Source organism: Ammodytes marinus, assembly GCF_949987685.1.
Source record: "Ammodytes marinus genome assembly, chromosome: 7".
In the NCBI taxonomy this organism is placed as follows: domain Eukaryota; kingdom Metazoa; phylum Chordata; class Actinopteri; order Uranoscopiformes; family Ammodytidae; genus Ammodytes; species Ammodytes marinus.
In genome coordinates, this window is record NC_137211.1 from 26,412,860 (window position 1) to 26,440,418 (window position 27,559).

Sequence of the window (27,559 nt, forward strand, 5' to 3'; positions counted from 1 at the left end):
AAGGTGGTGGGTGCCTGCTGCATCCTGCACAACCTATGCATGGCAGCAGGGGATGTGTTGGAGGAGGAGGAGGAAGAGGAAGATGACCCCGTGGAGGCAGATGACAGGGACCTGTCTGGCACCGTCTGGAGAGCGAGGCTTGCTGCTCAGGTTTCTGCTCCTGTAGCACCGGTCGTTTACCTGGGAGAACACGACTACATATAGACACACATACAAAAACACATACATACACACACGTGTCTTCTTGTTTTTTTATACTAAATAAAGCAGCTATTGTTTTTTTATACTAAATAAAGCAGCTATTTTCTTCTTGAAACTCTTGCCTCCTGTCCCTGAGTACCACTCTGAATTTGCCACAACAGTATGCATGTGACATGTAGAATATAAAAATACACTGTTATTATCTAAAATGAGGTGCGGACCAAAGGGTTTCTAAAAGTTATCCCAAGAGGGATAACCACTGAATCGCTAAAGCGAAGCAGGGGAGGGGGAGAAAGCAAAAAGCCACACAGGCTACTTTAAAATACCAAACTAAAGTGAGAACAAAACCGTCACTGCCAAGCAGCTGAACGGACAGACAAACACTTCAACAATTATTTTCTCTTAAACTCAGAGGGCACTAGGATACAACCTCTCACTACCTCTTAAGGTGAGACAATGAGCAGCACAGAGCACTGGGGTCTCAGGGCATATATAATCTCTTCACACCTGGGTTCAATCAGCCAATCAGTGCACACACACACCTGATTGCAGTGAGGAAATCAGTCACCATTCTCACGGAGGCGAAAGATTCCGTGGACTCACAGGGCTGAAATCTACCGTTTCCTCACATAACTTTGGTTCCCTGTACAGTTAGGTTGTAAACTAATGTGTTTGTTTGCGTGTATCCTGCTTTTTCCCCCTTTTCTTTTCTTGTGTTGTGATGTGATGTATGATAAAGTCCCTCTGCCTATTCTTATCCCCCATCTCCCAGAAATGTTTAAAAATACATTGCCTCTGTTGGTCATTGACACTTGTATTGCACTTAAACCTGCATCTCAAACAATCTTTCGGTTTTACTGCCCTGGCTGGCACTGAATTATTTCTGCCGTTAGTGTAACTGTGGCCAGCATTTCTTAAACGTTGGCGTTCATTTCTTTGCCAACGGTCAGGCTCCCTTTTCCTCTTCCTCCCTCGTTGCTGCTCAGCATCATCCCTAGCCTCTAGGTCCTCCCTTACATCTTCCCTGTGTTCCTCTGAGGTATCAGGCAACTGTGTGACCTCTAGCACCTCATCCTCTATAGCTTCTAGCACCTCTCCGACCTCGTCCCTGGTGTCGACCATATTGCTGACTTCCTCCCTGGCCTGCTCTAGCATCTTCCTGACTTCCTCCCTGGTCTGCTCCAACATCTTGCTGGCTTCCTCGTTGGCCTCTAGCTCATTATTCTCTGCCTCAACGTGTGAGTGTGTCAGCCACGTCCCCAGGTCTTTATTTATTTATTTTTATTTATTTATTATTCTTTCGGACAATTCCACACAATACACAATTATCTCTTTCACATCATACATCTTAATTTGTGTTGTCCGAAGGGTGACGGAAGAAGCCTAAGGCTTATCGAGTCCCGCCCCCAATTTCATCAGATTCAGAATCAGATACACATTTACTGATCACAGAAAAAAATAAAAATAAAAAAAAAATGTTTTAAAGAAATAAAAAAAATAAAAAATGAAAATAAAAAATGAAAAATGAAAAATGAAAATGAAAAGGAAGAAAACAAAAAGGAAGAAAACACAATTTTGCATTTTTTTTTTTTTTTTTTTGTCTGTTAAGCTGCAGTCCAATACACAGTCAAATTTTCATTCTCCTTATCCATTGACCTTGCACAACTGACATGCTTTCCATTTTCCCGCTGAATTTAATTACACATCGATATCCTCTCCATCCACTGTAGCCATTTTTTGGATGTTTCCTTTGATATCTGCGATGTCTCCTTTCATGCCATCGAGGCCTTTTCAAAGTCATTATCTGGTAGTCTAAACACAACTGCAAAAGTATTCAAACCCAAACAAGTCATTCTCCTGACCTCTCTTTTACCATGATGTTATGATAATGCCATTCACCTTTACTCCGCTTATTAGTGCTCTGCTTTCAGTCTATAATTTTCCATAGTTTTAGAGACATACATTTTTTTGAAATTTTGCAAACTGCAACTCCCTGTGATATCATCATCAAGTTCATTCCATAATTTAATACCCTTTACAGAAATCGAAAATGATTTAAGTGTGGTCCGTATATTTTTCTCTGTGAATCTTCTTTTTCTTCTTAAATCATGCGAAACTCCTCTATCTTCAAACATTGCTTGTAAACTTACAGGAAGGCTTTTTTTTGAAGCCTTGTACATCATTTGTACGGTGTGGTAACTTACTACGTCCCGTAATTTGAGAATTCTACCTTCAATAAAGAAGTTATTGGTGTGTGCCCTGTAAGTTGCTTGATATATTATTCTTATTGCCCTTTTTTGAAGGATCTCCAGGGGGTGCAATTTACCTTTGTAAGTGTTTCCCCACACCTCAGCACAATAATGCAGATGTGGGGAAACTAAACTCCAGTATAAAACAAGTAAGGCCTTTTGATTGAAAAAATATTGTGATTTCCAAAGTATAGAAATACTCCTGGCTATTTTGCCCCTAAGATGGCTAACTTGTGGTTTCCAACTTAGCTTGTCATCAAGTATTACCCCTAGTACTTTGTGTTGCTTGACCCTTTCAATATCAATCCCATTTACCTGGATTTTCACAGTGACCTCTGCTGCTCTCCTACCAAACAACATAAATTTAGTTTTTTCTAAATTTAATGATAACTTATTTCGGTTTAACCACCCATGTAATTTAGTCAATTCAATGTTTACAGTCTCAACCATATTATTCAGATCATGCCCCGAGTAGAAGATGTTTGTGTCATCAGCAAATAAAATTAACTTTAAGACCTTCGAAACTTTCCATATATCATTTATGTAAAGCAGGAATAATTTCGGCCCTAAAATTGACCCTTGAGGGACCCCACAAACAATATCCAAGCATCTCGATGTGAACTCCCCTAATTTCACATATTGTTTCCTGTCCTGTAAATAACTTCTGACCCAGTCCCGTGCTATCCCACGAATGCCATAATTCTCAAGCTTATTGAGAAGGATCTCATGATTTATAGTATCAAAAGCTTTTTTCAGGTCTATAAAAATTCCTATAGAGTACAATTTTTGATCAATAGCATTACTAATAATTTCTACCGATTCAGCCAAGGCCAGCGCCGTGGAATGATTCTTTCTAAAGCCAAATTGACTGTTATAAAGAATTTGATGTTTATTAATGAAATCATCTAATCTATTGTTAAATAGCTTTTCCAAAATTTTAGAAAATTGTGGCAAAATTGAGACTGGTCTATAATTTGTAAATGAATGTTCATCTCCACTCTTATGTAATGGTATAACCTTAGCTATTTTCATGCTACAAGGAAAAGTTCCTGTTTGAAAAGATAAGTTACAAATATGTGTCAAAGGTTGAAGAATACTTTCTTGCACTGATTTTATTATTTTCATGTGAAGCCCCAGCGAGTCTCTTGAGGTCTTTGGTTGCATTCCCAGTAAAATCTCACTAATCTCGTTGGCCTTGACTGGCTTAAGAAACATGGACTGTTGGAGAGATTCTTCCTGTTCCCAAGACTCCCCCATACACCTGTCACGGATACCCATGGCCAAATTCGGTCCAACCATAACAAAAAATGTGTTTAGTTTATGCACCACAGTATTCATGTTTTCATACTTAACGTTATTTTCATGGAAATACTGAGGATAATTATGTATTTTCTTGTCATTTCTTAACACTGCGTTCACTATGTCCCACAATTTTTTTGGGTAATTTGCATTTGTTTCTAAAAGCTTGCAATAATATTTTTTTTTACAATCTCTGAGAATGATATTTAGCTTGTTACGATAGGTTTTATATTTTAACTCAGCCTGAGGTGTCCTTGCTTTTATGAATCTTTTGTACAATGTATTTTTTTTTTTACAAGCATTTTTCAAGGATTTAGTTAGCCACTGTTTATTCTGTCTTTGCTTAAAGGCCCTTTTTTTTAGTGGACAATTTTTTTCATACAGCCTTTGAAATACCTTCAGGAATAATTCAAAACTTACATTTACATCCTTCTCCTTGTATACACAGTCCCAATTTTGCGACAATAAATCATTTTTCAATGCCTCTATTCTCTCCTCGGTTTCCAGTCTAACAGATACAGTAAATCAAATAGACAGAAAAGGCAGATTTAAAAATATTAATTTTATTTCAATGTCAGCTAAATACGCAAGATGATTTTTTTTTAAAGCAGTAAAAAAACATACAGCAAACAGTAAACATAAAGACAAATAGGCCTAGTGCTAAATGGTAGGATTAATGGGCAAAGGCTAATGGACACTTAATCTACCTCAGTGAATTTATTTTAATTTTTTATTTAACCTTTATTTATATTCGAGATATCATTGAGGGGTGACCCTCATTTACAATGATGTCGAGAAACAAAAACAACATTACAAACACAATTATTTACAGCACTGGCCTATTTAATGTAATATTCCAAATTATACTGGGAGTATGTCCTTCAACAAAATATATATATATTTATTTATTTTAAAAAAATTGCTTCACTTTTATTTTGAAGGTTGTATTCAAAATGGGCTCACGGCCCGCGACCCGCCTGTTAGGATCGTTTGGGATCAACGATCTAGCTAATGTAATCAAGCAAAGTTTACTAAGCTTACCACAAACCTGCTAGTCAGCTAACAAGTTGATTTATGGTTAACCCAGTAGCCTAAGCTTGTTCTAGGTAGCTAGGTTATAGCAAGCTAGCTAGTTAGCTAGCTAGCATTTGGTTAATATTTAGTTTTCAGACTTATCATTTAATAGGTGATTAACCTACTAACTATAGTTCAGAAGTAGCCTATAATTTGATAGGCTATTATTTGCATACTTACTATAAACTACAGCTATTACCCCAACCCTAAATAGAGTAGATTTACCACAAACCAGCTGGCTATACATTAGGTCAATAGATTATCTATTTCTAGGCCTATTAGGCTTCAGTTATTTCCTCACCATCAGAAAAAAGTATTTGCTCCTCTTCATTTGTGGGTATATCAAATTCTCCAAACATATTTAATAAGACTTGTTCCGCAGTGTACATTTTTGGTCTTCCTTTTCTTCAGTTCAGCCATCTTCTCAGCTCTTGTAGGTGAAGAGTGCACTTACACCTTTTTCGCTCCAAACTCAATCGATGGTTTTCACTTACGCCTTTATGTTTCTAGCCTTTATTTCAAAAAGTAAAATGTAATGTGACTTTATTATTTTACCATTTGATAGAGCTAATCAAGACCTTTAAAATGATATATAAAAGTCATTTTCGCAAAATATGTCACTTACGCCCCTTTTGCCCCAAGCCCTCGATTTAACAATGGACTTATTCTTATTGAGGAAGATCAACATATCCACGTGACATGGGAGTGAGTAGCCTGTTAACGATCAAGCCTGCAGAGGAGAAAACCCTCTCTGCTGGCACGGATGTGGCAGGGATGCAGAGGTAGTGCTTGGCCAAGCGGGACAGACTCTTGTACTTGCTCTCATGTAGTTTCCACCAGAGAGCAGGGTCTTGTGTGGGGGAGATGCTTTCTTCGCCCAGGTATCGCTCCAATTCTGACTGAACATTTGTGGCTGGCTCCTCCGTGAAGTATTTGTTTTCAAAAAAGGCCAACATGGCATTGGCATGTTTGGCTCTTTTTTCGGGGATCGGTGCGAGAGCCTGCTCCTCGTGATGATCTGATGGTGAGGCTGGGAAATTGGACAGCATATCGCCAACTTTTGTGTGGACAGCTTCTCTGACTGCGTCGGTTGTAAACCGGAGGTTTTTGTTCCGCGGATCAAAGAACGATGAGACCAAGGCCGCTTTCTGCGCTGTTTCAGTGGTTTCAGTCTCTATGCGCGAGGAGAGAGACTGTGCCACCTTCCCTTTGAACTCCCTCACTATTGGTGACATGCCTTCTGTCGGCTTCAGGTAACGGGAGAGCAGAGTGGCTGTACTTGGATGTACCATGGAAATTGACAGCTCTGTTTTACCACACAGTGCAGTTGTGGCACATTTGAGAGACTTCAGCAGAGGCAACAGTTCTTCCATGACGTGCCAGCTTGCATCGGCAAGCTCGAGGGTACGCGCATCTGTCAGCTTGGTGAAGTCCCGGTCGGATAAGACTGCTGCTAGAGCCCAGCGCTGCTCCAGTAGGCGCTCGAACATGTCATAAATCATCTCGTTTTCATTTTGTTCGGCCTGCTTCGGTTGCCACTGTGCTGTGGTGAAAAAGGGACACAAGGTGACTTGCACCCCAAACAACGGTACTAACGGATCCCAATTTGAAGCCGTCGTTGATTGCAAGCTTCAGCATGTGGGCAAAGCATCTGTGCGATTCCCACTCCAGCTAACGAAAGTTTGCCAGCAAAATGTTGGACGCGTTTTTGTGCACGCAGGCTGCCACTTGGCTATGCACCAATTGTCAACGGTGGCTTGCAGGACGTGAGCCATGTTCTCAGCAGTGTGCCTCTCTGGCATTGAGCGGGTAGTCAAAGCTGTCCAGGCATCGGTGGTGATTGCAACTTTATCGGCTGAGGACAGGATCTCGCGGAGGGAAGCTGCTACTTCACGGTACATTTTCTACAGCCTCACAGTCATCGTTTGGCGACATGGCACGGTGTAGGCTGGCTCGAGAAATGTAATCAGATCGCGGAACCCCGTCCCCTCTACTACGCTCATGGGCAGCATGTCTCCGGCTATCATCTTAGCTGTCAACTCGCTGATTCTTTCAGCACGGCGGCTATCACAGTGACCAGATCTCACCGTAAAGTCAGCGATGCTGCCTTGCCTGCTGGAAGGCTTAGGATGCCTCTTTGACAGGTGATTCAACATCACGGTTGTGGACGAATGGTAAGCAAACTTGATGCTGCATAATTTACACTGAACTGTTCTGTTATCAATCTTTAGGAAACTATCCCAAACCTTTTTTTTTTTTTTAAGATATATATAAAAAAAATATTTACCGATTTCTATTTTTAGAGTCGTTTAGAGCACGAGTCGAGAATCGACCGTTGAGTCGACACATTGTTCACATCCCTAGCGTATAGGCTGTTTCAGATGGGACAACCACACATCACGACAAAAAGAAGCCCTACTGACGTGAGTGAAAAGTGAATGCTATTGTAGCATTTGTAATGGCATCAATGGCCTGATGCAGAAAAAAGAAGAACACCGCTCACAGGAGGATAGAGGTAAGGCATTAGTACATGTTGTAAATTCACTTTTAGGGTGAAAGTGAAATCTATAATGTAAGCTAATTTTAGAGCAAGCTAACTTTACCCTGCTGGCTAGCTTAGCTAGCCTCAGCTTAATTGATAAGTTAGCTAGCTTCAGTGTTGCCAACTCCTCAGTAAGGAAAGCAGCATTTGGCTGGCCTAGAAGTCGCCAGATGACGTCATCACCTATTTTTTATATTTATAAACAGGGTTTTTATACAGTAACATTTCAATCTGAGGTTTTAGTTTTATGAACGTGATACTCATATAAAAAAACGACATGATAATGTTAAATCTAGCAGTAATCATACATACTTAAAGTTTCAATAAGCACTGCATAACATTTTGAATTGCACTACTCATAGACTGTATACGAGGGCTACTACAACTGCTAATAGGGATGCTAACAGAACATTAGGGACAAGGAATTATGACAGATGTCATCTTAAAACTACATTGAGCCTCCTCTTGTCCCTCTCATCATCAACTATCGATCGCTGATTAAAACCATGTTGCTTACTCAGCAGTGTCACAGAAATGCACGCTGCAAAAAAATAAAAACTGGGGGGGGACCTACAATTACGACAATGTGGTAAAATCAAGCATTCCACAAGCTCAACTTCATAACTATTTTGACTGTCTTCTTTTTTGCAGGACACTTTTGAAAACACGATCATCTAAACGTGAGCTTATCATAAATTATGTTGTAGGTTAATGTTGGAGTACTTCCAGAATAAACAATATGAGCTTATCAGTAAAGGGTGAGACTCATTTTGTTCAAAACAAGTTCACTTTTAGCATGTCTCAAACACAGTCTGTGCTAATCAGCCTTTGGCAATTGGCATTGCCATGTTTCTATAAAGACAGGGAGGGGCTTTCTTAAAAATCCCACTCTGCAGAGGCTGAGGAGCCGCCATGCACACCTCCACACTATAAGCTTCAAATCACACATTTCTCAAGTGTACCAAACTGGTTAACTGAGAAGAAAGGGAAACCAGTACGAACAGCATTGTCAAATTTGATTTATTTGTCTATTATGTCTGACGTTGAAAACAGGATTTTGTAACTGGGTGTCAATTTTCCAGTAAATTATTGAAAACCAGACTGTCCTCTAGTGCTTATAAACAAGTTTGTGCATGTTGGAAAACCAAATATCAAATCAAATCAGTTTTATTTGTATAGCCCAATATCACAAATTGACATTTGCCTCAGTGGTCTTTACATTCCATACAATATGATACAATATGACACCCTGCCCTTACACCCTTAGCTCGGCACGTTCAAAGACCAACACACACAGGTTTGACACAAAAAGCAAAATGACATACTTTCTCCTCCCTTGTCATATCTCGACCCACACTGTGTACCCGTAAATGAGTATGAATTAGCCTTTTATAGAATAATTGGATGACACTTGATGGAACTGCTGCATCTGACTTAAAACTCTTTAGAACTGTAGCATTCAAAAGTTCCTGAAAAATAATTTTCCATTTGAAATGTTCCTTTTGAAATGATTCACTGTTTGTCAATGTACTTTTAGGGCTTTACCAGACTGTCTTTCAATAATTTAGACCATCTGCGTTGAGATGTTGCATATCTTGAAACCTTAATGTGAAGGGGTTGCTCGGACAAGATTAAAAAAAAAGTGAAGTTGTCCAAATAGCTGAAAAGAACAAAACTCCCTCCCTATGATGAAGAAAAAAATGGATGCCAGTTCAAGTTGCTACATGTTGAAATGCTGTATCTTGGTGCTCCACCCTCCTGGATATACCTTATTAAAGAGTTATCTTTTTTTGCTGATGTGAATGATGTTAAGTTATTGGGAGATTATAGGACTACAGACGCTTTCTTATTTGTGTCCTGCTCAAACTGTGGATACTGTCTCAGAAGCTGCACGGGGACATTGAGGGACTATCGAAGGACAGGAAGGTACCTGTGTAGTGAGCAAGTATGCCAAGTAAGCAAACACACGCCGGAATGCATACACATACGCGCTTTGAACTTGCAATGGCATCAATGTGAATCTGTTTGTTTTTTTGCATTTTGCAGTAACAGTCAGTTTTTGTTACTGTTGTCGTGGTTAGTCCACCACCAATATGCTCTATTCTAGTTACAGATCTGGGACCCAGACACGGATCCTGCATACACACTCACCATCTTGCACAAAGAGGGTGTGCCAGGCCTCAGCCTTTTTTGATCCAGTGAGTAGGCTCATCCTGACTTGACAGGTAATGTACTTAGTTCTTGTGGTGATATATTGCCCCCTATAGGCCAGGCAAAGTAAGGCATTTTGGGGCCAAAAATAGAATAAATTGTAAAAGAATTTTTTTCAGCTCAGATAATTTCTATGAGGTGTACAGAACAACATACTAAAAGTCCAAAGAAATCCTATTTGAGGAAATATGTTTAATTCTCATAAATTTGAGATGTGTGCCAGTAAGGCGAGACACCACTAAATCCCAATAGGGCTATTTTTTTCCTTTTGTCCTATCAAAATGAAACTTTACACAATGAAAGTATCCATGAAAATCCATTGTATTACAAGTTTCTTTGAAAATGAATTTGAATATGCAAATGAGCTATACACTAATCGTACGTGCCCAAAATAAACCCAAATAGGCTTATTTTTTTCCTTTACTCCTACCACAATAACATTTTACATAGTAAAAGTATACTTGAAAAGTAACCCTTTTTGTATTACAAGTTTATTTTTAAATGAATTTGAATATGCACATGAGCTCCACACTTATTGAATATCCAATCATCCTACTGCCAATGGGTGATGTCAATGCTGCTTTTAGACTGGCCTCTAACCTGAAAAACTGCCTGGCTGACCTGCCAGGGGTATAACAGGTGCCTCTCATGAATTAGATTCCCCACCCCCCAGCTTGTGTGCATTCAGATCAGCATGATGCAACAAGAGTACTAACAAGTCTGTATGAGACTGTGGCCGTGTCTGAACTGCCATACTAACGTCCTACTCATACTCATTTTGACTTCAATTTGAGTATGTGACGGTTGGGTATGCGAGTTTGGGTATGTGAGAAATTCCCGGATGAGTACTAACTTCCGGGAAGATTTTGGGTATGAATCGATTGTATACTTTTCCTACTCAACCGCCCCATAATGCACTGGGTCAATTCTACCCGCCCAGGAAAATGAAATATTTTCGAGCAAGTTGCTAGGCAACAACATTGTTTGGGGTTCCGCGATCTGACAACTGTACGTGCAGTCATTCATAAACTCTTACAATAGATAAGAGATGAAGATAAATACCTAACAACATTAGAGTCACTAAGTGAAATGAGTGTTGTGAGTCTGATAGTGGAGAGAGATTAGAACAGATCGCTGTTCCACACACCGCGGCTCGTCCAGCTCAACTCACAGACAGCTGAGTGCTGATGAGCCGGACAGAGAGCGTCGGAGGGATCCTCCGCCTCAAAACATCATTATTATAAAACAAGAGGTCTAAATCACAGATGATGAACACAGGACTGTAAAAGTCTAGTTCAATATCTAACCTGTAGAGGGCGGTTATAAGCTTAACAGTGTCTAAACTGCCTGAATCTTATAAGAAGAAGAAGAAATTCTTCATTGCTTGAGTATACTTCAACTGAGAACGTTTAGACGCAGCTCGCATACACAATCGATCTTTGAGTAGAGAGTATGCATGAGTATGTAGGATGTAGGACGCTAGTATGGCAGTTCAGACACGGCCTGTGTCTTTTGTTCTGGCAGAAGGCAATGGCTTTGGACAATGAGCACATTGAGTGCTCTTTACTACTTTCATTGTGTAAAGTTTCATTTTGATAGGACTAAAGGAAAAAAATTGCCCTATTGGGATTTAGTGGTGTCTCGCCTTACTGGCACACATCTCAAATTGATGAGAATTAAACATATTTCCTCAACTAGGATTTCTTAGGACTTTTAGTATGTTGTTCTGGACACCTCATAGAAAATATCTGAGCTGAAAAAATATATTTTGCAATTTATTCTATGAAAAACGCTATTTTGCCTGGACTACTAGTGGTCAATTTCTGGTAAATAAACAAAACCTTTGTAATAGTTTATCCATGCACTCCTCCTGCTTGTTTGTGTGCATGTTTTTATTAAACATGAATGTTGATGTTCATAGATGCTGCTTTGCTTTATAAACAGGTGGACCTTGGTGCGATCTAAAGAGGTGGTCTCGTTCCGGATTATACTGAACCATGTTTCAGGGGGGGAGACACAGCCCATCTAGGTGATAAACACAAAGGTAAGTCATGGAAAGTGCTTTAGTGTGCAGACTTTTAGGTGTGAAAGCCCCCTCAGGTTGCCATGGCAGTGGGCTACACACATGGCTAGTAAAATCATCAAAAAATATATCACTATCGATTTGAAATTCATAGCACCCCACAATACTCCAGTCCATATGTCACATTTCATATATTAAAAGTATTGTTTGCTAGTCCAGTTTGTTTGGAAGCCAGTTTTGTCTTGGATTCCAGCTGCATACTAATTAATTGTGTCACAGTTAAAAACAGAATTGTCTGAATGGTTGCTGTACCAAACCCTTTTTATTGGCAGAAATATTAAGGTGTTGACAAACCTACTGGTTGAGAGCTCTGTCAAAATGACTGTTCTAAAGAGAACAGAGAAAAATCCTCCTTTTCCACTGGCCGGAAACCTCACTTAAACCCCTAAAGTCTGACTTTTCCCTAATCTAGTATGCATATCAGCTGATGATGTCAATGTTGTGTTTTCATTGTACTCTGCTGCCCCATAGTGGCCGGAGAAAAATATTATTTCATGTTTAATATTATTCAACATTTAATGTCTACAGCTGCTCCAGTAACAAAAACAGCTGCTTCCTCAAATTCTAACAATTGCCGTGCAATGTCCTGCATTAAACTTTATCTTGTTTACCAGCCTGATTCTTATGGTTATATAGTTCTGAATGACATAGGCTTATGCACTGCTAACTATTACTGATTTTAGTTTTTTACTTGTCACATTCATAAATCTTTCTTATGAAAATCTATATGCACTATGATTAAAATCCAACAGAAAAGCAGAAGTGTTTACTATGTTGTTCAGCCACTATGTGTCGCCAGAACAGCTTCAATGTGATTTGACATCAATTCTGTGGACTCTATTGTAGGGATAAACACTATCTTTTCTAAAGATATGTGTTCATGTGTCCTTTTGGTGTTTTGACGATGGTGGGGGAGAACGCTTTCTAAAAGTTGGTTCAATATCTCCATAGGTCATGATTTATATAATTTTACTCATACTTAACAAACCAGTCAGTGAGTCCTCAGCATTGTCATACTATAAGAGAGCAGTCCCATCACTATAGACATGTTTCATCATAGGATCAAGTTGATAACGCAAATTTGATTTGAGTTGCTTTGAGCCCTTGCTCTTAGGCAGGCCTATTCATATGGCGGCCCGCGGGCCACATCCGGCCCAGAAGCACCTTCCGAGTGGCCCAGCCCGTGGTCTCGCAAAAAGCGCATAGAAAAGTATATAAAAAAAATAAAAAATCGAGCCTTGCCTTCAGAAATTCCCACAGTAGTACAGACCGTGAATGGAACACTCGGCGTAACCTAGCAACATAAATCTAGCATCATTCAACCCACAATTCCGCGCGTTGTGTTTCTTATGTCAATGGTCTGTCAAGAAGAAAGTGATTGAAGGCGAGTCATAAGCTAATCTAACATGTCTTTGTCAACTCAAAAACGCCAAGTGGACACTGAAAACCGTCGGTTCAACCCAACCTGGACTGACAAGTATTTATTCATTTTGCCGCCCAATCCAAAAGCCAAACCGATGTGTTTAATTTGTAATGAGTGTGTTGCGGTATTTAAAGATTACAATGTGTGGAGACACCACATTGAAAAACACCTGACCTTCCGCTCAAACTTTCCCGAGGGATCTCAGGAGAGGGCTGCAAAGATGCAGAGTTTGCTGGCATCTTACAACCGGAGCTGTGCTACTATGATGCGGACATGCACGGCCCAAGAGAGGGCTACAGCCGCTTCCCTTCGTGTGTCATGGATCTTGGCAAAAAAGAAAAGGCCATTTACAGACTCTGAAACCGTGAAAGAGTGCATGCTGGCCGTCGTGAATGAGGTTATAAATGACGACAAAGTAAAAACAAGCGTGACCTCTGCCATTAAAAACGTACCCCTGTCAGACACATCAAATATTCACAGGGTTCAACTTCTTGCTGTGTTCGAAACGCTTTTGGAAGACCTGAAGAAAGCTGATGTCATGTCTATAGTAGTAGACGAGTCCACAGATAAGACGGATACCGCCCAACTGTGCATATATGTCCGGTTTTTTGACGGCAAATGCTTCAGAGAGGAACTGCTCGGCTTGCTGCCGTTAAAAGGACACACAACAAGCGAGGTACTCTTTGAGAAGATTTCAACTTTTTTTGAAGACAACGGCCTTGATATGAGACGTGTGTGCATGCTTGTAACAGACGGGGCTCCATCCATGACGGGAAAAGTTAATGGTTTGGCTGCAAGTTGGTCCGCTGTTGCACCTCAGATGATACCCTTACACTGCATTGTGCATCAGACGGTATTGTGCGCAAAACTAAGCAGGGAGCTCAAGACGACAATGGACAGCGTGATGGTGACAATTAATTTTATCCGCTCCACATCAAGCCTCCAACACCGCTTATTCCGCATGTTGCTGTCAGAAATGTCTGCTGAGCACCACGACCTGCTTTTGCACAACGACGTCAGGTGGCTTTCCAAAGGCAAAGCGCTGGAGCGTTTCTGTGATTTAAAAGAGGAAATCACAGCCTTCCTCCGCAGCAGCAAGCAGAAAAAGGCCGAAACACACTTGAACTGAATGCTGGATGACAATTTCATTGGCGATGTCTGCTTTCTCAGTGACATATTCAAACACCTGAATGACTTAAATGTGGGACTACAAGGCAGAGACAAAACTGTCATTGAACTGGTGGAACAGATGCGCGCATTCCAAGTCAAACTGGATCTATTCGGGACTGACTTGAGCACAGGCCGAATGTTGCATTTTCCGATGCTGAGACGCAAATGGATCTCATCCCCGGCACGCATCACCGCTGTGATGACAGATTTCGTTGCGAGGTTAAAAGAAAATTTCGCTGGTCGGTTGGATGGACTTGCTTTGCCAACAAAGGTGATGTGTTTTGCCAGAGACCCGTTCACTGTCGCAATAGAAGGGGCTTTATCAGCCAAAGCAAAGGAGGTGGCCGTTCCCATTGACGAGGGGAAATCCATTCTGGAACTTGTGGACATGCGGTCATCCTTAACCATGGCACAGGAGCTGCGCACCAACGGGCCTGCCAGGTTTTGGACTGATGTCAACCCACATCAGTTCCCTAACATCAAGAAAGTAGCAGTCTTCGTGCTTAGCATGTTTGGCTCCACATACACGTGTGAATCAAGCTTCTCACACATGAACTCAATTAAAAGCAGCTCTCGTTGCTCACTGTCTGACAGTACACTTCACGAATGCCTTCGGATTGCACTGACATCTTATGAGCCCAGAATCACTGCTCTCATTCAGAACAAAAGATGCCACTTCTCCCACTGAGAACTCAGCAGTGTAACTGTTGCATATAGCAACACAATGATGTGTAACTGAGTGAGTAACAAAGTATTCATGTGTGTTAAGCTACTTAGTTATTTCTTGTTTTAGGTTTGTTTACTAAGCTTTAATATGCCTAGTTGTTCTGTTCATGCACTTTGGCATATTGATCCCAGGGGAATATGCTTGTTCAATATGTGACCCAATAGTTATTTTATTTATTTAAAAAAGGACACCTCCTCTAAATGTTCACTATTTTGTTTTCAATGCACCTTGTGTTTTGCTTATGGGTCAGATATGACAAATATTTATTTTATTTTGTTTCTAAAAGGAAACTGGCTATTGGTAGACCTAATATTGTGCACATTTTTGTTTTCAATGCACCTTATGTTTTGCTTATGGGTCAGATATGACAAATATTTATTATATTTTACCTCAAAAAGGAAACTGGCTATTGGTAGGCCTAATATTGTGCACTATTTTATTTTCAGAGTTTTCCCTTGGTCAGATTTCACCAAAAATGTATGTACTTTTTCGGTTGTGACAATTAATAAAACGTTTCTGTTTTTCAATACATTCATTTGTGTTGGCCCAAAAATTTTCATTACTTGCTGCTGAAAATGTCTGGCCCAACTGAATTTCTTGTTTTGAAAATCTGGCCCAACTGAATTTGTAATTGAATAGCCCTGCTCTAAGGGGACTAGTTGACCCAAACCATTTCAGCAAAGAAAAAAAAGTTTTTTCACAGATTCTCGACGGCCTAATTTGGTAGAATTATTTCAGTTCGATTCATTGGAATTCAGTTAGTATACTACTAAAATGTTAAAGTTATAATAAATTAATACAAAAACACGTTTTATTGTTTCAGTAAACATTTTTTTATTTGGTTTGGTAGCAAAAACAGCACCTCAGGACAACAGTATGACGTGGGCAGCCTCCTAAGGGGTCGAACAGTTTCAGTTACAGGACACGCACAGGAAAGACATGCACTACCTACAGTAGCAGGCAATTTTAAGACATTAGTTGACCAACAACACTGAAGCATGGTTTCAGTACATTCACATTCCTTTGACAACACCACAGTCCTTTAGATGCAACACCACTTTGAAGGAAACATTTCCGTGCATGGAATAGCTGTTGCTTGGATTTCAAGGGAGTGTTGAATATATATTATTTTTTTCATAGTTGCAAATTGCTCATTTTTAAACTCACTTTCAGCCAAAACCTTTTTAGTACAGACAATCTAAACATCACGCATACAAAACTAAATTATTTTGTCCCTTTCAGATCTTTGGTAGTGTTAGGATTATTTATTGCTTTACGGAGAGAGAAAAAACACATTTAGACTATTGGAGAGTGGATGGCAAGCATTTAACTTCTGGCTTGTTGATTATGAAAGTGGGGGGTGGTGAACTGTGAGTACAAAACTACCAGAGAGGCAGAGGAGGAGATCATAGCAGACAGAGGTAGCTAACACCTCTTAAACTAGACAGCTCAATCTGCAATGACCTCAGAGGACTCGGACACCACTCTACCGTCCTTTGTCTCAATCATCTTAATAACGACGTTCTTCTTGCTCTGGGTGGTGGTGGTGTATCCTCCGCTACCGCTGCCTCCGCTGAAGCCGCCGCTCACGCCGCTGCTGTATGCACTGCTGCTGCCGCCGCCATATCCGCTACCGGAACCATATCCACTACCGGCGCCATATCCACTACCGGAGCCATATCCACCCCCGCTGCTGTATCCGCTGCTAAAACCACCGCTGGAGTAGTTGCCACCGTAGCTTGCTGTTGTGACAAAGGGGGGGTAGAGGAAAGCTGTTAGCACTTGTAAAGGTGTGGAGTCTGTTAAAGATGTAAGCAATTCTTGAGAATGTTTTTTTGTCAAAATTAGTGAATATCATCCTCATGATACCTGTGCGTACTGTGTATACGCAGAAAAACAATCTGGTGTTAAGACACATGCTCTCTAAATGGGCATGTTGCTATAGCTACGGTGGGGCCCCCATAGTTTGTATACTAGGCTGTGTTTAAACTGTGGATTTATTTTCAGTGCGTTTTGACAAAAAACTAATATTTTTACAACAAGCGTTCTCCAGAATCACTCCACCTTTAAGACTGAACAATGTGACAAAATCTAAGTAGGAAGACCATGTTTTATCACTTCAGTCAATAGTAAAACAAAGAAGGAGATGACTTACTGCTCTGTTGGGAGATGTTGATAGCCTTGATGCCAGTCGCTAGCCTGTCCTCTTCTCCTTCCAGCAGTTTCCTGTATGTGGCAATCTCAATGTCCAAAGCCAACTTGACGTTCATCAGGTCCTGGTATTCTCTGATCTGGCGGGCCATGTCCTGTTTGGCTCTCTGCAGGGCATCTTCCAGGTCCCTAATGCGTGACTTGGCGTCCTTCACCGCCATCTCACCACGCTCCTCAGCCTCAGCAATCTGGGCCTCCAGGTTGGCGCGCTGGGAGAAGATTTTTAAAGAATAAGGCTTTGTACCCTCTATGATGGCTCAAATTGGCGTACCATGGTGCCTTCATTTTTTTCATACCTGTCCTTTGACGGAATCAATCTCTGAGGTCAGTCTCTGGATCATGCGGTTGAGGTCTGAGATCTCTGTCTTGGTAGCTCTCAGGTCATCTCCGTATCTGCTGGCGGATGTCTGCATCTCCTCATACTAAATAAACATCAATAAAGCACAGACATTACAATCAGGAAAGTGTATTGATGATATTCTATTTGTACTGATTGTAAGAAGGCAATGTAAGGATAAACAAAAAATTACAAACTGGAACATGAGAAAAATATAAAGGAATTCTCCATTACCTTGCACTTGTACCACGTCTCTGCCTCTGCGCGACTGCGGTTGGCGATGTCCTCATATTGAGCCTTGACTTCAGCCACAATAGAGTCCATGTCCAGGTTACGGCTGTTGTCCATCTCCACAATAACTGAAGTATCCTTGATTTGGCTCTGGAGCTCATGCAGTTCCTGAAAAATGACACATACAAAAGCTGTCAAAAGAAGTCAAGATCCTTAACTGAAGATGAGGACAATCTGAGATGCAGCAAAGGAGAAATCTATTCCAAAAAGATACCACAAACATCATGAGCATTATATGAATGGTTAAATTAATCATGTTTATTATTGGAGGCGGACAATTTTAATTTAGGGGAAGTAGGAAACAAACAACGCCATTGTGCAGATTCTGTGCCGTACCTCATCATAGATCGACTTAAGGAAATTGATCTCATCTGTCAGACTCTCCAGTCTGGCCTCCAGCTCCACCTTATTCATGTAGGCCTCATCCACATCCTGGAACAGACAGAAACGTTTTTTTTTTTAGAATGAGACATCACAAAGAACTGACTAAGCGTTTAAAAATAAATTGCAGATAGGGAATCAAATTCACAACTCAATGGCAAGTCTAAGTTATTAATGATAATACTGACCTTCTTAATGAGGACAAAGTCATTCTCACACTCAGTGCGCTTGTTGATCTCATCTTCATACCTGTAAAGAGGAAATATATAGGTCATGGTTAGATGTTGAATATTCATATTTGAGCGTCTCTTTTCATGCTCCAGTTCTGTTTTTTTCTTCTTCTTGAATTAATATGATAATGGAACACTAGGAGGCGCAAGTACTCCATTCATAACTTGTAATCCTTTGGGATGTTATGTCTGCTGACTCAGGGCCAAGAATGAGAGGTGTTTCTCTTACTTCTCCCTCAGGGCTCCTCTGAACTCATGCTGATACCTAATTTGTCTGTGGACAGCCAACAAATTGGTGCAGAACTATTGCACCTGTTTTTGTTAAGAGACGTGTGCGTGTCAGCATGTCACAATATGTGCACGAGTCTTCTTGTGTAAAGCTGTAGGAAGCTTTGGTGACAGTCAAAGTCGTTCACTGATTTTTGCCTGTAGTCGTATATAATGTGATGGGTGTTCGTACATTGTTCCTTAGTGTTGTAATTCCCTAGAGTGTGTGTGTGACGCAACACAATGGACAGCTGTGGGGAGTGGTCCACTACAAGATTGACTCTGCAGCTGAAAACATAGTCTTGGAGGCTGAATCTGACTTCAACTTGTCCTGATTATTTAGCACCAAAATCACAACAGGAGTAATAGCATGACTATTAACCAATGAGCAAGCACTTATAGCGACAGTGGCAAGAAGCAACTCCCCTTTACACGGAAGAAACCTCATAACCTGGCTCCATGTGGGCAGCCATTCGCATTGTCCAGTGGTTCCTAATTGAAAAGCATGAACCCAAGATAAACTCAATGGCTCTTTATGGGGCGGGACACTCACTTGTTCTTGAAGTCCTCCACCAGGCCCTGCATGTTGTGCAGGTCGGCCTCCAGCTTCATCTTGTCGTTGCCCAGGCTGTCTAGCTGTCTGCGCAGGTTAGAGATGTACGCCTCGAACATGGCGTCGATGTTGGAGCGGGTGGTGGTCTGTCCCTGCAGCAGGTTCCACTTAGTCTCCAGCATTTTGTTCTGCTGCTCCAGGAAGCGGACCTGATGTTTAAGAGAAAGAAGACAAGCAATCAGTCAGTAACAATGAATATGTGTAGACTTCTTTGTCATCAGTCCTAAACCATTATGAAATTCCTTTCAAAGGATAATGTAATCATAGTCTGCTGTACCCTTACATAATAATAACATAACCTCTGGGTTAACATTCTAATCATCAATCATCAGGATCTACCTCGCCATGTCTCCTATTCACTATAAACAGTCTCTGCTGTTCATATCTATCTTTGGAGCTTTGTAAGCCGCTGCCGGTTGTGTTTTTCCAAACTGGCCATGCTTTTCCAAAGGAAGGCCTGACGTACATACATCCTGACAGGAGGTAGAGGGGAAGGGGGAATGAGCCGAGGTTGGAAAAAGTTGGTGTTGGGAGGAATAGGGCTAGTTAACCTCTCTCCCGCATGTTTTCCTGTTATTGTACAGCTATATGATTAAGCTATTGATGTGATGAGGGAGGAGAAGAGAAGGAAGAGTAGAAAGTCAGGGGGGAGGTGCGGGCCAACGTGAGGGTGATTTGTTAAAGAGAGCAGGATGGGAGGAGTGAAGGATGAAGCATGAAAAGGGTGGGGAGTTTGCATATTTGTGAGCAGTAAAAGCAGATATGCAACTCATTGGACCTTGCTACTTTGCACTCCGCATGTGAGATCTAAACAATAACCTCTTGTGGTATTCTTTTGAAAAGGAATAAATACAGATAATAAAGAGCCTCCAAATGGACTGCCACCATGAGATAGCCTGGGAGTTTATCTGCTTTGTGTCAAAGTATGCAAAAAGCAACCTTCTACCTTCCTTTGATCATTGCACCAGGGGGAAGGAGAGTTGATATGTAGCAGTCAGCTGGTATTGACCAGAACATGAAACCGACTGGCCTTTTTAAATATTAACTCACTGCCGAGGCCTTCAGAGGACAGACACACTCCTGAGTGTTACTGGACTTAAAATGCAGACCTGAATGAGTCCATTTACTGATACTCCTAATGGACACTCTTTTGAAAATGTGCCATTGTAAAAGAAGGCATTGTCATTTAGGTGACAATAGCACTTGGCACTGTATGTGTGTTTTTTGGGAGGGGTGGGGGCCACTTGGGCAGCAGAAAGAGCCACACCCTGGCTAAGGGAGGGACCATTCCCAAGGTAACTCGTATCACAAGCCCTTAGCTCGGCCCAGACACACCCTTTTCTCTCTCTCTCTTTCTCAGTCTCTGTGTTCTGAAAGTCTGTTTTTCATCACTATAAAAGGGCAGCCTGAGCCAAAAGATATAGAGCCTAACCCTATGTTCGAGACACAGCACATTCACTTTTTTTCTGCCTTGACAGCATTTGTGGGAGGTGACAAATGCTAAGAGGGAGGTAAATCCACATTCTCCACACAGAAAAAGTTAGAATATCAGCATTACAGGACATGTGGCAAACATATGCGCCTCTTAATCAAATATTGCATAACAACATCATAGCTCTCTGGAGACAGAGACGTGCAGATGATTTTGACACCAGTGTGACTTGAGCTTTCCACCCACTTGATCACTTTCTGTCTGATTTAAGAATATGGTAAAGGCCGGCGCCTCCACCCACTTGATCACTTTCTGTCTGATTTAAGAATATGGTAAAGGCCGGCGCCTGAAAACCTTGAATTTCCTGACACACGTGTATCTTTACCCTCTTTTCACAAGCTCTTACCTTGTCAATGAAGGAAGCGAAGCGGTTGTTGAGGGTCTTGATCTGCTCCTTCTCGTGGGTGCGGACCACTTGGATGTTGGGGTCGATTTCAAGATTGAGTGGGGCCAGCAGGCTCTTGTTCACGGTCACTGCGGTGATAGGGGCCTGACCACCGCCCATGCCCATGCCACCACCGTAGCCCATACTCATGCCACCGAAGCCTCCTCCCATGCTCATGCCTGAACCTGCCATGCTGGAGCCCAGGCCATAGGATGAGCTGCTGGTGATGCCACCTCCGGCTCCTCCATAGCCCCTGTTGCCTGCTCCATAGGAACTCTTGACGCTGTAGCTCTTGCGGGAGTTGACTGAGCTTGGTCCAGCGTAGGAGCTGCTGCTGAAGGATCGTGGGGCGTTGGAACTCCTCACGCTGTAAGAGGTGGTCTTAAAACTTGACATTCTGAAATCTAGATTTTCTTTGTCCTTCTTTAGGATGAAATTAAGTCTGGGAAGGTCAGTTGGCAAGGCAGGCAGGCAGGCCAGCAGAAGGGAGAGAGACCAGAGTGGATAGAACAGAGAAGTAACTACTGCGGAGTTTTAAAGCCTGTTGCTGTGGGAGGAGACTGTGGTGGGCTGCCATTGGCTGCAAGTCTGGGTTGAGAGAGGTAGGCAGGGCGGTAACTTTACACTTCTATGACACATTGTCCAGCCACTCAAAACCATTACCGGGTCTTTCTACTGGGCCTCTCTGCATTGTTAGAGAAAACCTGGTCTTTTTTGCTGAATTAAAACAAGTGAAACCTGGAGATCTGGTCCAATCTAAAAAAAGAGTCATTGTTATCTTGTTGCAGCAATGTATCAAAGAAAAAAGGTGCAGAGAATGTGGGTGTGGCGGATTGGTTGGTGGGTGAATGATAAGAGAATCAGTTGTTCTTGCACATCAATGCTGATCCACATCTGTAAATTAAGGTGTGTTTATAGTGCAGTGGTATCGGTTGTCTGTGATTGTGTAAGGACAGAATTATTCCTGACTTTCTTCTGGAACATCAGCACAACAATGAATTTGATTGGTAATATAGTGGAATGTGATGCATTGTTATTAAAACAATTAGAGTCAATTAAGCAATACCTGAGATCTACCTCCACTTTCTGTAGGGTTTTTGGCCTTTTTGCACATAAATGTTAAAAATGTATCCATGTAGACTCATTTTAAATGTGGTCAATAATTTAGTTCGGCACTTGAAGCTCTTTTAGAATAGTATGCCACTACATGGCACATAAAACAGGGTCTATTCAGGAACGGTGGTGAATGGAAATTAGTAAAAATGTCTAAATGATTTGAAGAACTTGTATTGTTGGTGAGCGATGTTCTGAGGGAGGAAACTAAACACTCATGATAGGAGTACTGTCAATCTCATTCAACTCTGTAAGAAACCATACAAGCGTGAATCCCAAACTGTTGAACTATGAGTGTTTATAAATTACACATAGAAAGCCTGCTGGATGTCATATAGCAAGCCATTATTTTGCAACTCGCTCGCAGGCAAAGTCACTCTCAAGACAAATTCTACTGGTTCCCCTTAAAAACATCAACAAATAAAGATTCTGATGCTGTCCAACTGTTGCATGTATATAAATAGTTAAGCATCTTTAAAAAACTAAAGAGAATCCGTTACCAGAGCAGTAAACAACAGTAAGACATTGTTGGTCGTGTTAGCAGTTTTGGATGCTTTAGGGCCCAAAATTCCCTGGCTGCCGCAGGCAACTTGATTATGATCCTTCATTCAAACACACAGCTGTATGCTTGTATCTGCAAACCAGGTTGAACTGCACTGACCAGCTTTTTTAAATTTTACTGTCAAAGAAAGATGTATGTTAGGTTACCACCTTTTACAAACAATGAACACAAATGTAAAACGTGCTTATTTGTTTACCTTTTTCATAACTGTTAATTCCTGTGAGAATCACTCACTGTGTAAACGTTGGTTGAGAATTATAATTCCACACTGATAACAGAGCCACTATTTGCTCCTATCAATCGCTGCCTTTGCTGCAATTTTACCATGTTATTCCAATGTCAAACTATACATGGCAGCTCAACCTTCAACTCCTTCCACCAATACCGGCCCTGCATTCCTCTCCTCCTCCTCCAGTCTCTCCCCAAGATGAGTCATACGTCTTGGCATCACCCATCCAACCCCGCTACACTATGCCCTCTCTCCTCCATATATTCCCTAACCCTTCTTTCTTTCCCACCACTGGCCCTTGGCCTAATTAAACCATCATGGAAATGTACGAAAATAAAATAGACTTAGGCCTTTTTCCTTCAGCCAAAGTAGATGCCAGCTCAGGGAGCAAGGGCATTTGCAAGAGACTGACTCAACCATCCTTATAAAAGATGGGGCAATATCAAATATGATGTTGTTAGTCTGAGTTGAAGCTTTCGCCACATATAAGAAGAATCCAGTTTTATACAGCACCAAAGGGAAATTCTCGCTTAGCTTTTGTGAAATACACCAGACTTCACTGAAATCATAGATTATCACCAGGTTTTGAATCATGCATGATGATGACTCAGAACCCGGTGACCTAGTGAAAACAGATTTCTCTCAGAGTGCTTGTTAAGTTAAACGAATTACAGAAGTTCCAGTATGAAATATGAAAGCGTTTCGTTGAACTTGTGACTCTCATCATTAGCCTGAACCAAGCTAAATGATAGCTTGGTAGTATGAACCACTGTTTATGGGCCCATATCAAACTGCTAAAAGTAAAATTCTGGAATTCTGGAGCAGAAGAAAATAATAAATAAAAATAATTTAGCAAAGTGATACTACATTTAAGAAATCTCCACATGTTTCTGTGTGTATGGACCACACACATTTTATGAAATACAGTGTGTTTTCAAGTGATTGAGTCATGAGAGTACTTTACCTAAAGCATCACATTCATTTCAGAATAGCGTAGTTTTAGCCTGTTATTTGCAATAAGAACTTTGGCAAGGATGTTACACATTGTGTGTTGTTGCTATTATCAGGTTTGCTGACATCAAGAATAAACCTAATATTCAGTTCCTTATTGTATTTGTATTGTATTTGTATTGTATATACTCGACACCATTGAAAATGAGGGTCACCCCTCAATTGGTCTCTCGAGGATAAATAAAAGTTAAATGAAATGAAATGAAATTTTTTTTATATATCATGCAACTCATCTACCAGCAGCAGATGTTATTTTCCTGTTCTCTTTTGTCCATATCACCCAATGTCCTACCTATTGCATTGTCATTCATTTCACCTTCAAATTTGTATTGGAAAATTGAGAATGACATATCACCTCAGGTCTGCGGGTCATAAGTGCATTCCAAAGTGTAATTATAAATAAATGCATGATTTCAACACTGCTCTTACAGTAAGTCCACACACACATACCTGTGAAACCTTAAAATCAAAGGATTCTCATCAAATCTAGCTTGTCTTATTTACATTTGGGAGGTCGTACTGTATGTACGAGATAAGTGTGTTGCAGTACCAGAGATAATTGAGATAAATCCAGCAGTCACGCAATACCTTACACATATTTCAACACAACTGCTCACAAAGTGGTATATCTTAGGCCCTCTGATTCATGGTATTGCTTGTAACAGTGGAACCACACTTCCTATCCCATTTGGTCTCTTAACCTGAGTGACCCTATACTTGCATGCACTATAGCCTGGGAGTGTCTTATTTTGATCTTCAAATCAATTGATATCGATTTTACAACATATTAGTTTCCGAAGTCTTTCCTGAACAGAGTTTGGATACAGCCCTTCTTCATTTTAGAAATCAAAAAATACTATGCAGAGATTCTTAATTTAAATTTTTATTTTACTTCAGTAATTTACATTTCAAAGGGGTGATACCAGACTACGCCTTCCGATGCATTCTATTTTATCCTCAATCAATAGTAATGAAGGCTCCATCGGGACCAGTCACATTGAAATTATTGGCCCCATCTGTCATTCCACCTTCGGTTTGATAAGTGTATCTTCTGGGTTTATCACAAGCTAAGCATTCCGCTGATATTTGTAGTTTGGCTGCTGAGTGCTGGTTAGTAGGTTAAAATGAGTGTGAACAGAGATGGACCTTTACACTATGTGTGACGCAACGCTCTGTAAACATTTCAGATGACCTATAAGTCACAGCTACTGCAGTGTGTGTGTGTGTGTGTGCGCCTGTGAGCGTGATTGTGTTTGTATGAGTATGTTTGTGTGTGGAAAGGCAATGATGGTGTCCACTCACACAAAAATAAATGAAACACCCACACAAAGGTTGAAGGGATGTTTGTTGTGACACAAAATTGGTCAAAATGTAAGGATTTGCAGGGTTAACTCGTCGTGACCCATCACTAAAATGTGAGCAATGTTGGGTTTCTAAAGTCGCTAGCATCGGTTTTGAAAATCTGTCACAACTGGGACCTGATGTATTTGTTACTTTGGTTGTGATGCAGTTTCCATAAATAAACAATAACTTCCAGCTGCCTAGCAACCCTTTCCTGGCAGGACACAGTAGAATCCCACTGCACATTGACCAACACCTTTTGTTTTAATGACCCATTGTATTTTAATGAAACTGCCATTAAGCCCACCCCTTGTTTTACTGCACTTTCTTGAGCAGCAGGATCTGTTGGATCCAGTTGTAGTCAGGCATCTTAGAGTCTGGGCCATTTGTATATCACTGTTGCTTCATGATCAGATCTGGATTCAAACAGGGAAAATGCCAAAATGAGTTTAGATATTAGCAAAACTAAATACATGACATTACTGAAAAAGTCATTGATGCTTCCATTTATTCCATCCTTTAGTCCGCTATTTATATTAAGATTTGAGCTTTTCCATGCTGAGTTGTGTAATTTCCCAAATTTTGTAATTGTTCGATTCTAAGCATTTAGTTCATACTTTTAACAACGTGATAACTATTCAAAGCTATACTGTAAGTTAACCTATTCCATGAATGTTCAAATACTTTTCTAGATATACTGAGAACACTTTTCATAATTAAAATTGTATCTCTGAGAGGTTACAGACAGATGTTAATGTTTATTTCTTATTCCTTAGAGAGGTAATTAGTATAATTTTGTGGAATACCCAAAAATGTTGCGCACGCTCGCGAACACACACATACAAACACACACACACACAAAAAACATTCTCTCATAATTATTGTCTCTCTATTAGCCTGCCGAAATAAACACCTCCATAAGACATACAGTGAATTTTGACAAGCAATACTTTAACTTTTACTTTAAGTAAAGTATATACATAGCTTTCATGTAAAATGTGAGAAAGCAGACAGTTCCCTCCCTAGTAATGTTATGGCAACAAGCAGAAGAAGATGTATGTTATGTAATCCCTATGTTCATCCTTCAGAAACAACCAGTGTACGACAACATGCTACTTTGTATTCATAGTGATAAGAGACAACAGGGTAAACAAAAGAAAAATCAATACAGAAAAATTCAATGATTACACAGACGAACACATAGGGGTTCTGGCTCCTTTAACCTCTGCACGTTTTGAAGGTGGGTGGGTCTATAATTTGCATGTGTGCTCATTAAACTGCAGTTAACATTACAAGCCCTGTGAAGTGTATGTTTGTCAGTGCGGAACATTTACGATGCTTTTCATACATGTGGTTTTGGGCTATTTGCCACACAGTGGATGTTAAGTGAATGCATTTTTATGGCGCTTATATCTGAGAGTTTTAGCGTTCACCCTATATAAATGAAGGAGGTTTTCTTGGAAACATGGAGTAATGTAAAGCCAAATTATGTTCAATATCGTTTATTTAGTTCAATTTAAAATGTATGTTCTCTCTGTAAGTGAGTAATGTTCAAATGGGGTCCTTGCCAAGAAAGACTTGTAGCAATAAAGCAGCAAGTATTATTGCAATCTGTGCCCTCTAGCTATACTTAAACTTTAACCTTTAAAGAGGTTCCCAAGATGCAGAGGTGAAGTACTGGCCCAGCAATAAATACTTCTACAAGTCCAGAATCATCCTCTGCTCCAACCTATTATTTTAGGCATGCTCATCATTCCTGCACAAGCACTTGGAGAGTGTGCTGATTTCTGTGTACGTATAACGTCCACATAAGAGTTACATTAAATATGTGTTCCAATACCCATACTACATGCTATTTAGTATGGTAGAAAAATATTTAGGATATCCCAATTCTTGTGGTCAGATTCAGCATGCTTAAAAATACCCGGACGGCTTATACATCCGCTAAAGATATTTAGTATTGAAATCAGTATGCTGTTAGGGGCGATTCTGACCTACAATCCAGTGTACATCAGAAGTGACGTCACATCGACAGGTCTCCGTATGAAAACAACTAGGGATACGACCATCCAACAGATATACTGTATATGCAAGACGCAAGTTCAAGGCGCAGTGTT

At 40.7% G+C, this 27,559-nt stretch overlaps 1 protein-coding gene and 1 long non-coding RNA gene across 3 annotated transcripts in view; one reads left to right on the forward strand and one right to left on the reverse strand.

Annotated features, from left to right (window-relative positions):
- Positions 1 to 9,183: 9,183 nt before the first annotated feature.
- The window catches only part of LOC307253041, a 31,939-nt gene continuing 13,563 nt past the window's right edge, over positions 9,184 to 27,559 (forward strand). The window contains exons 1-3 of one of the 2 annotated variants that reach the window (XR_013844941.1): positions 9,184 to 9,319; positions 9,473 to 9,590; positions 11,521 to 11,624. This is a non-coding gene — a long non-coding RNA (uncharacterized lncRNA). The remainder of the gene's footprint in view (positions 9,320 to 9,472; positions 9,591 to 11,520; positions 11,625 to 27,559) is intronic. The other variant, XR_013844942.1, reaches the window with a different exon arrangement.
- On the reverse strand, positions 15,789 to 21,696 carry krt8 (keratin 8). The gene is made up of 8 exons (XM_080030871.1): positions 21,148 to 21,696; positions 19,250 to 19,458; positions 18,388 to 18,448; positions 18,155 to 18,250; positions 17,762 to 17,926; positions 17,487 to 17,612; positions 17,135 to 17,399; positions 15,789 to 16,721 (listed from the first exon to the last, which is right to left on the reverse strand). Exons 1-8 carry the CDS (start codon positions 21,580 to 21,582, stop codon positions 16,429 to 16,431), a joined length of 1,650 nt encoding a protein of 549 aa, XP_079886997.1. The 5' UTR covers positions 21,583 to 21,696; the 3' UTR covers positions 15,789 to 16,428.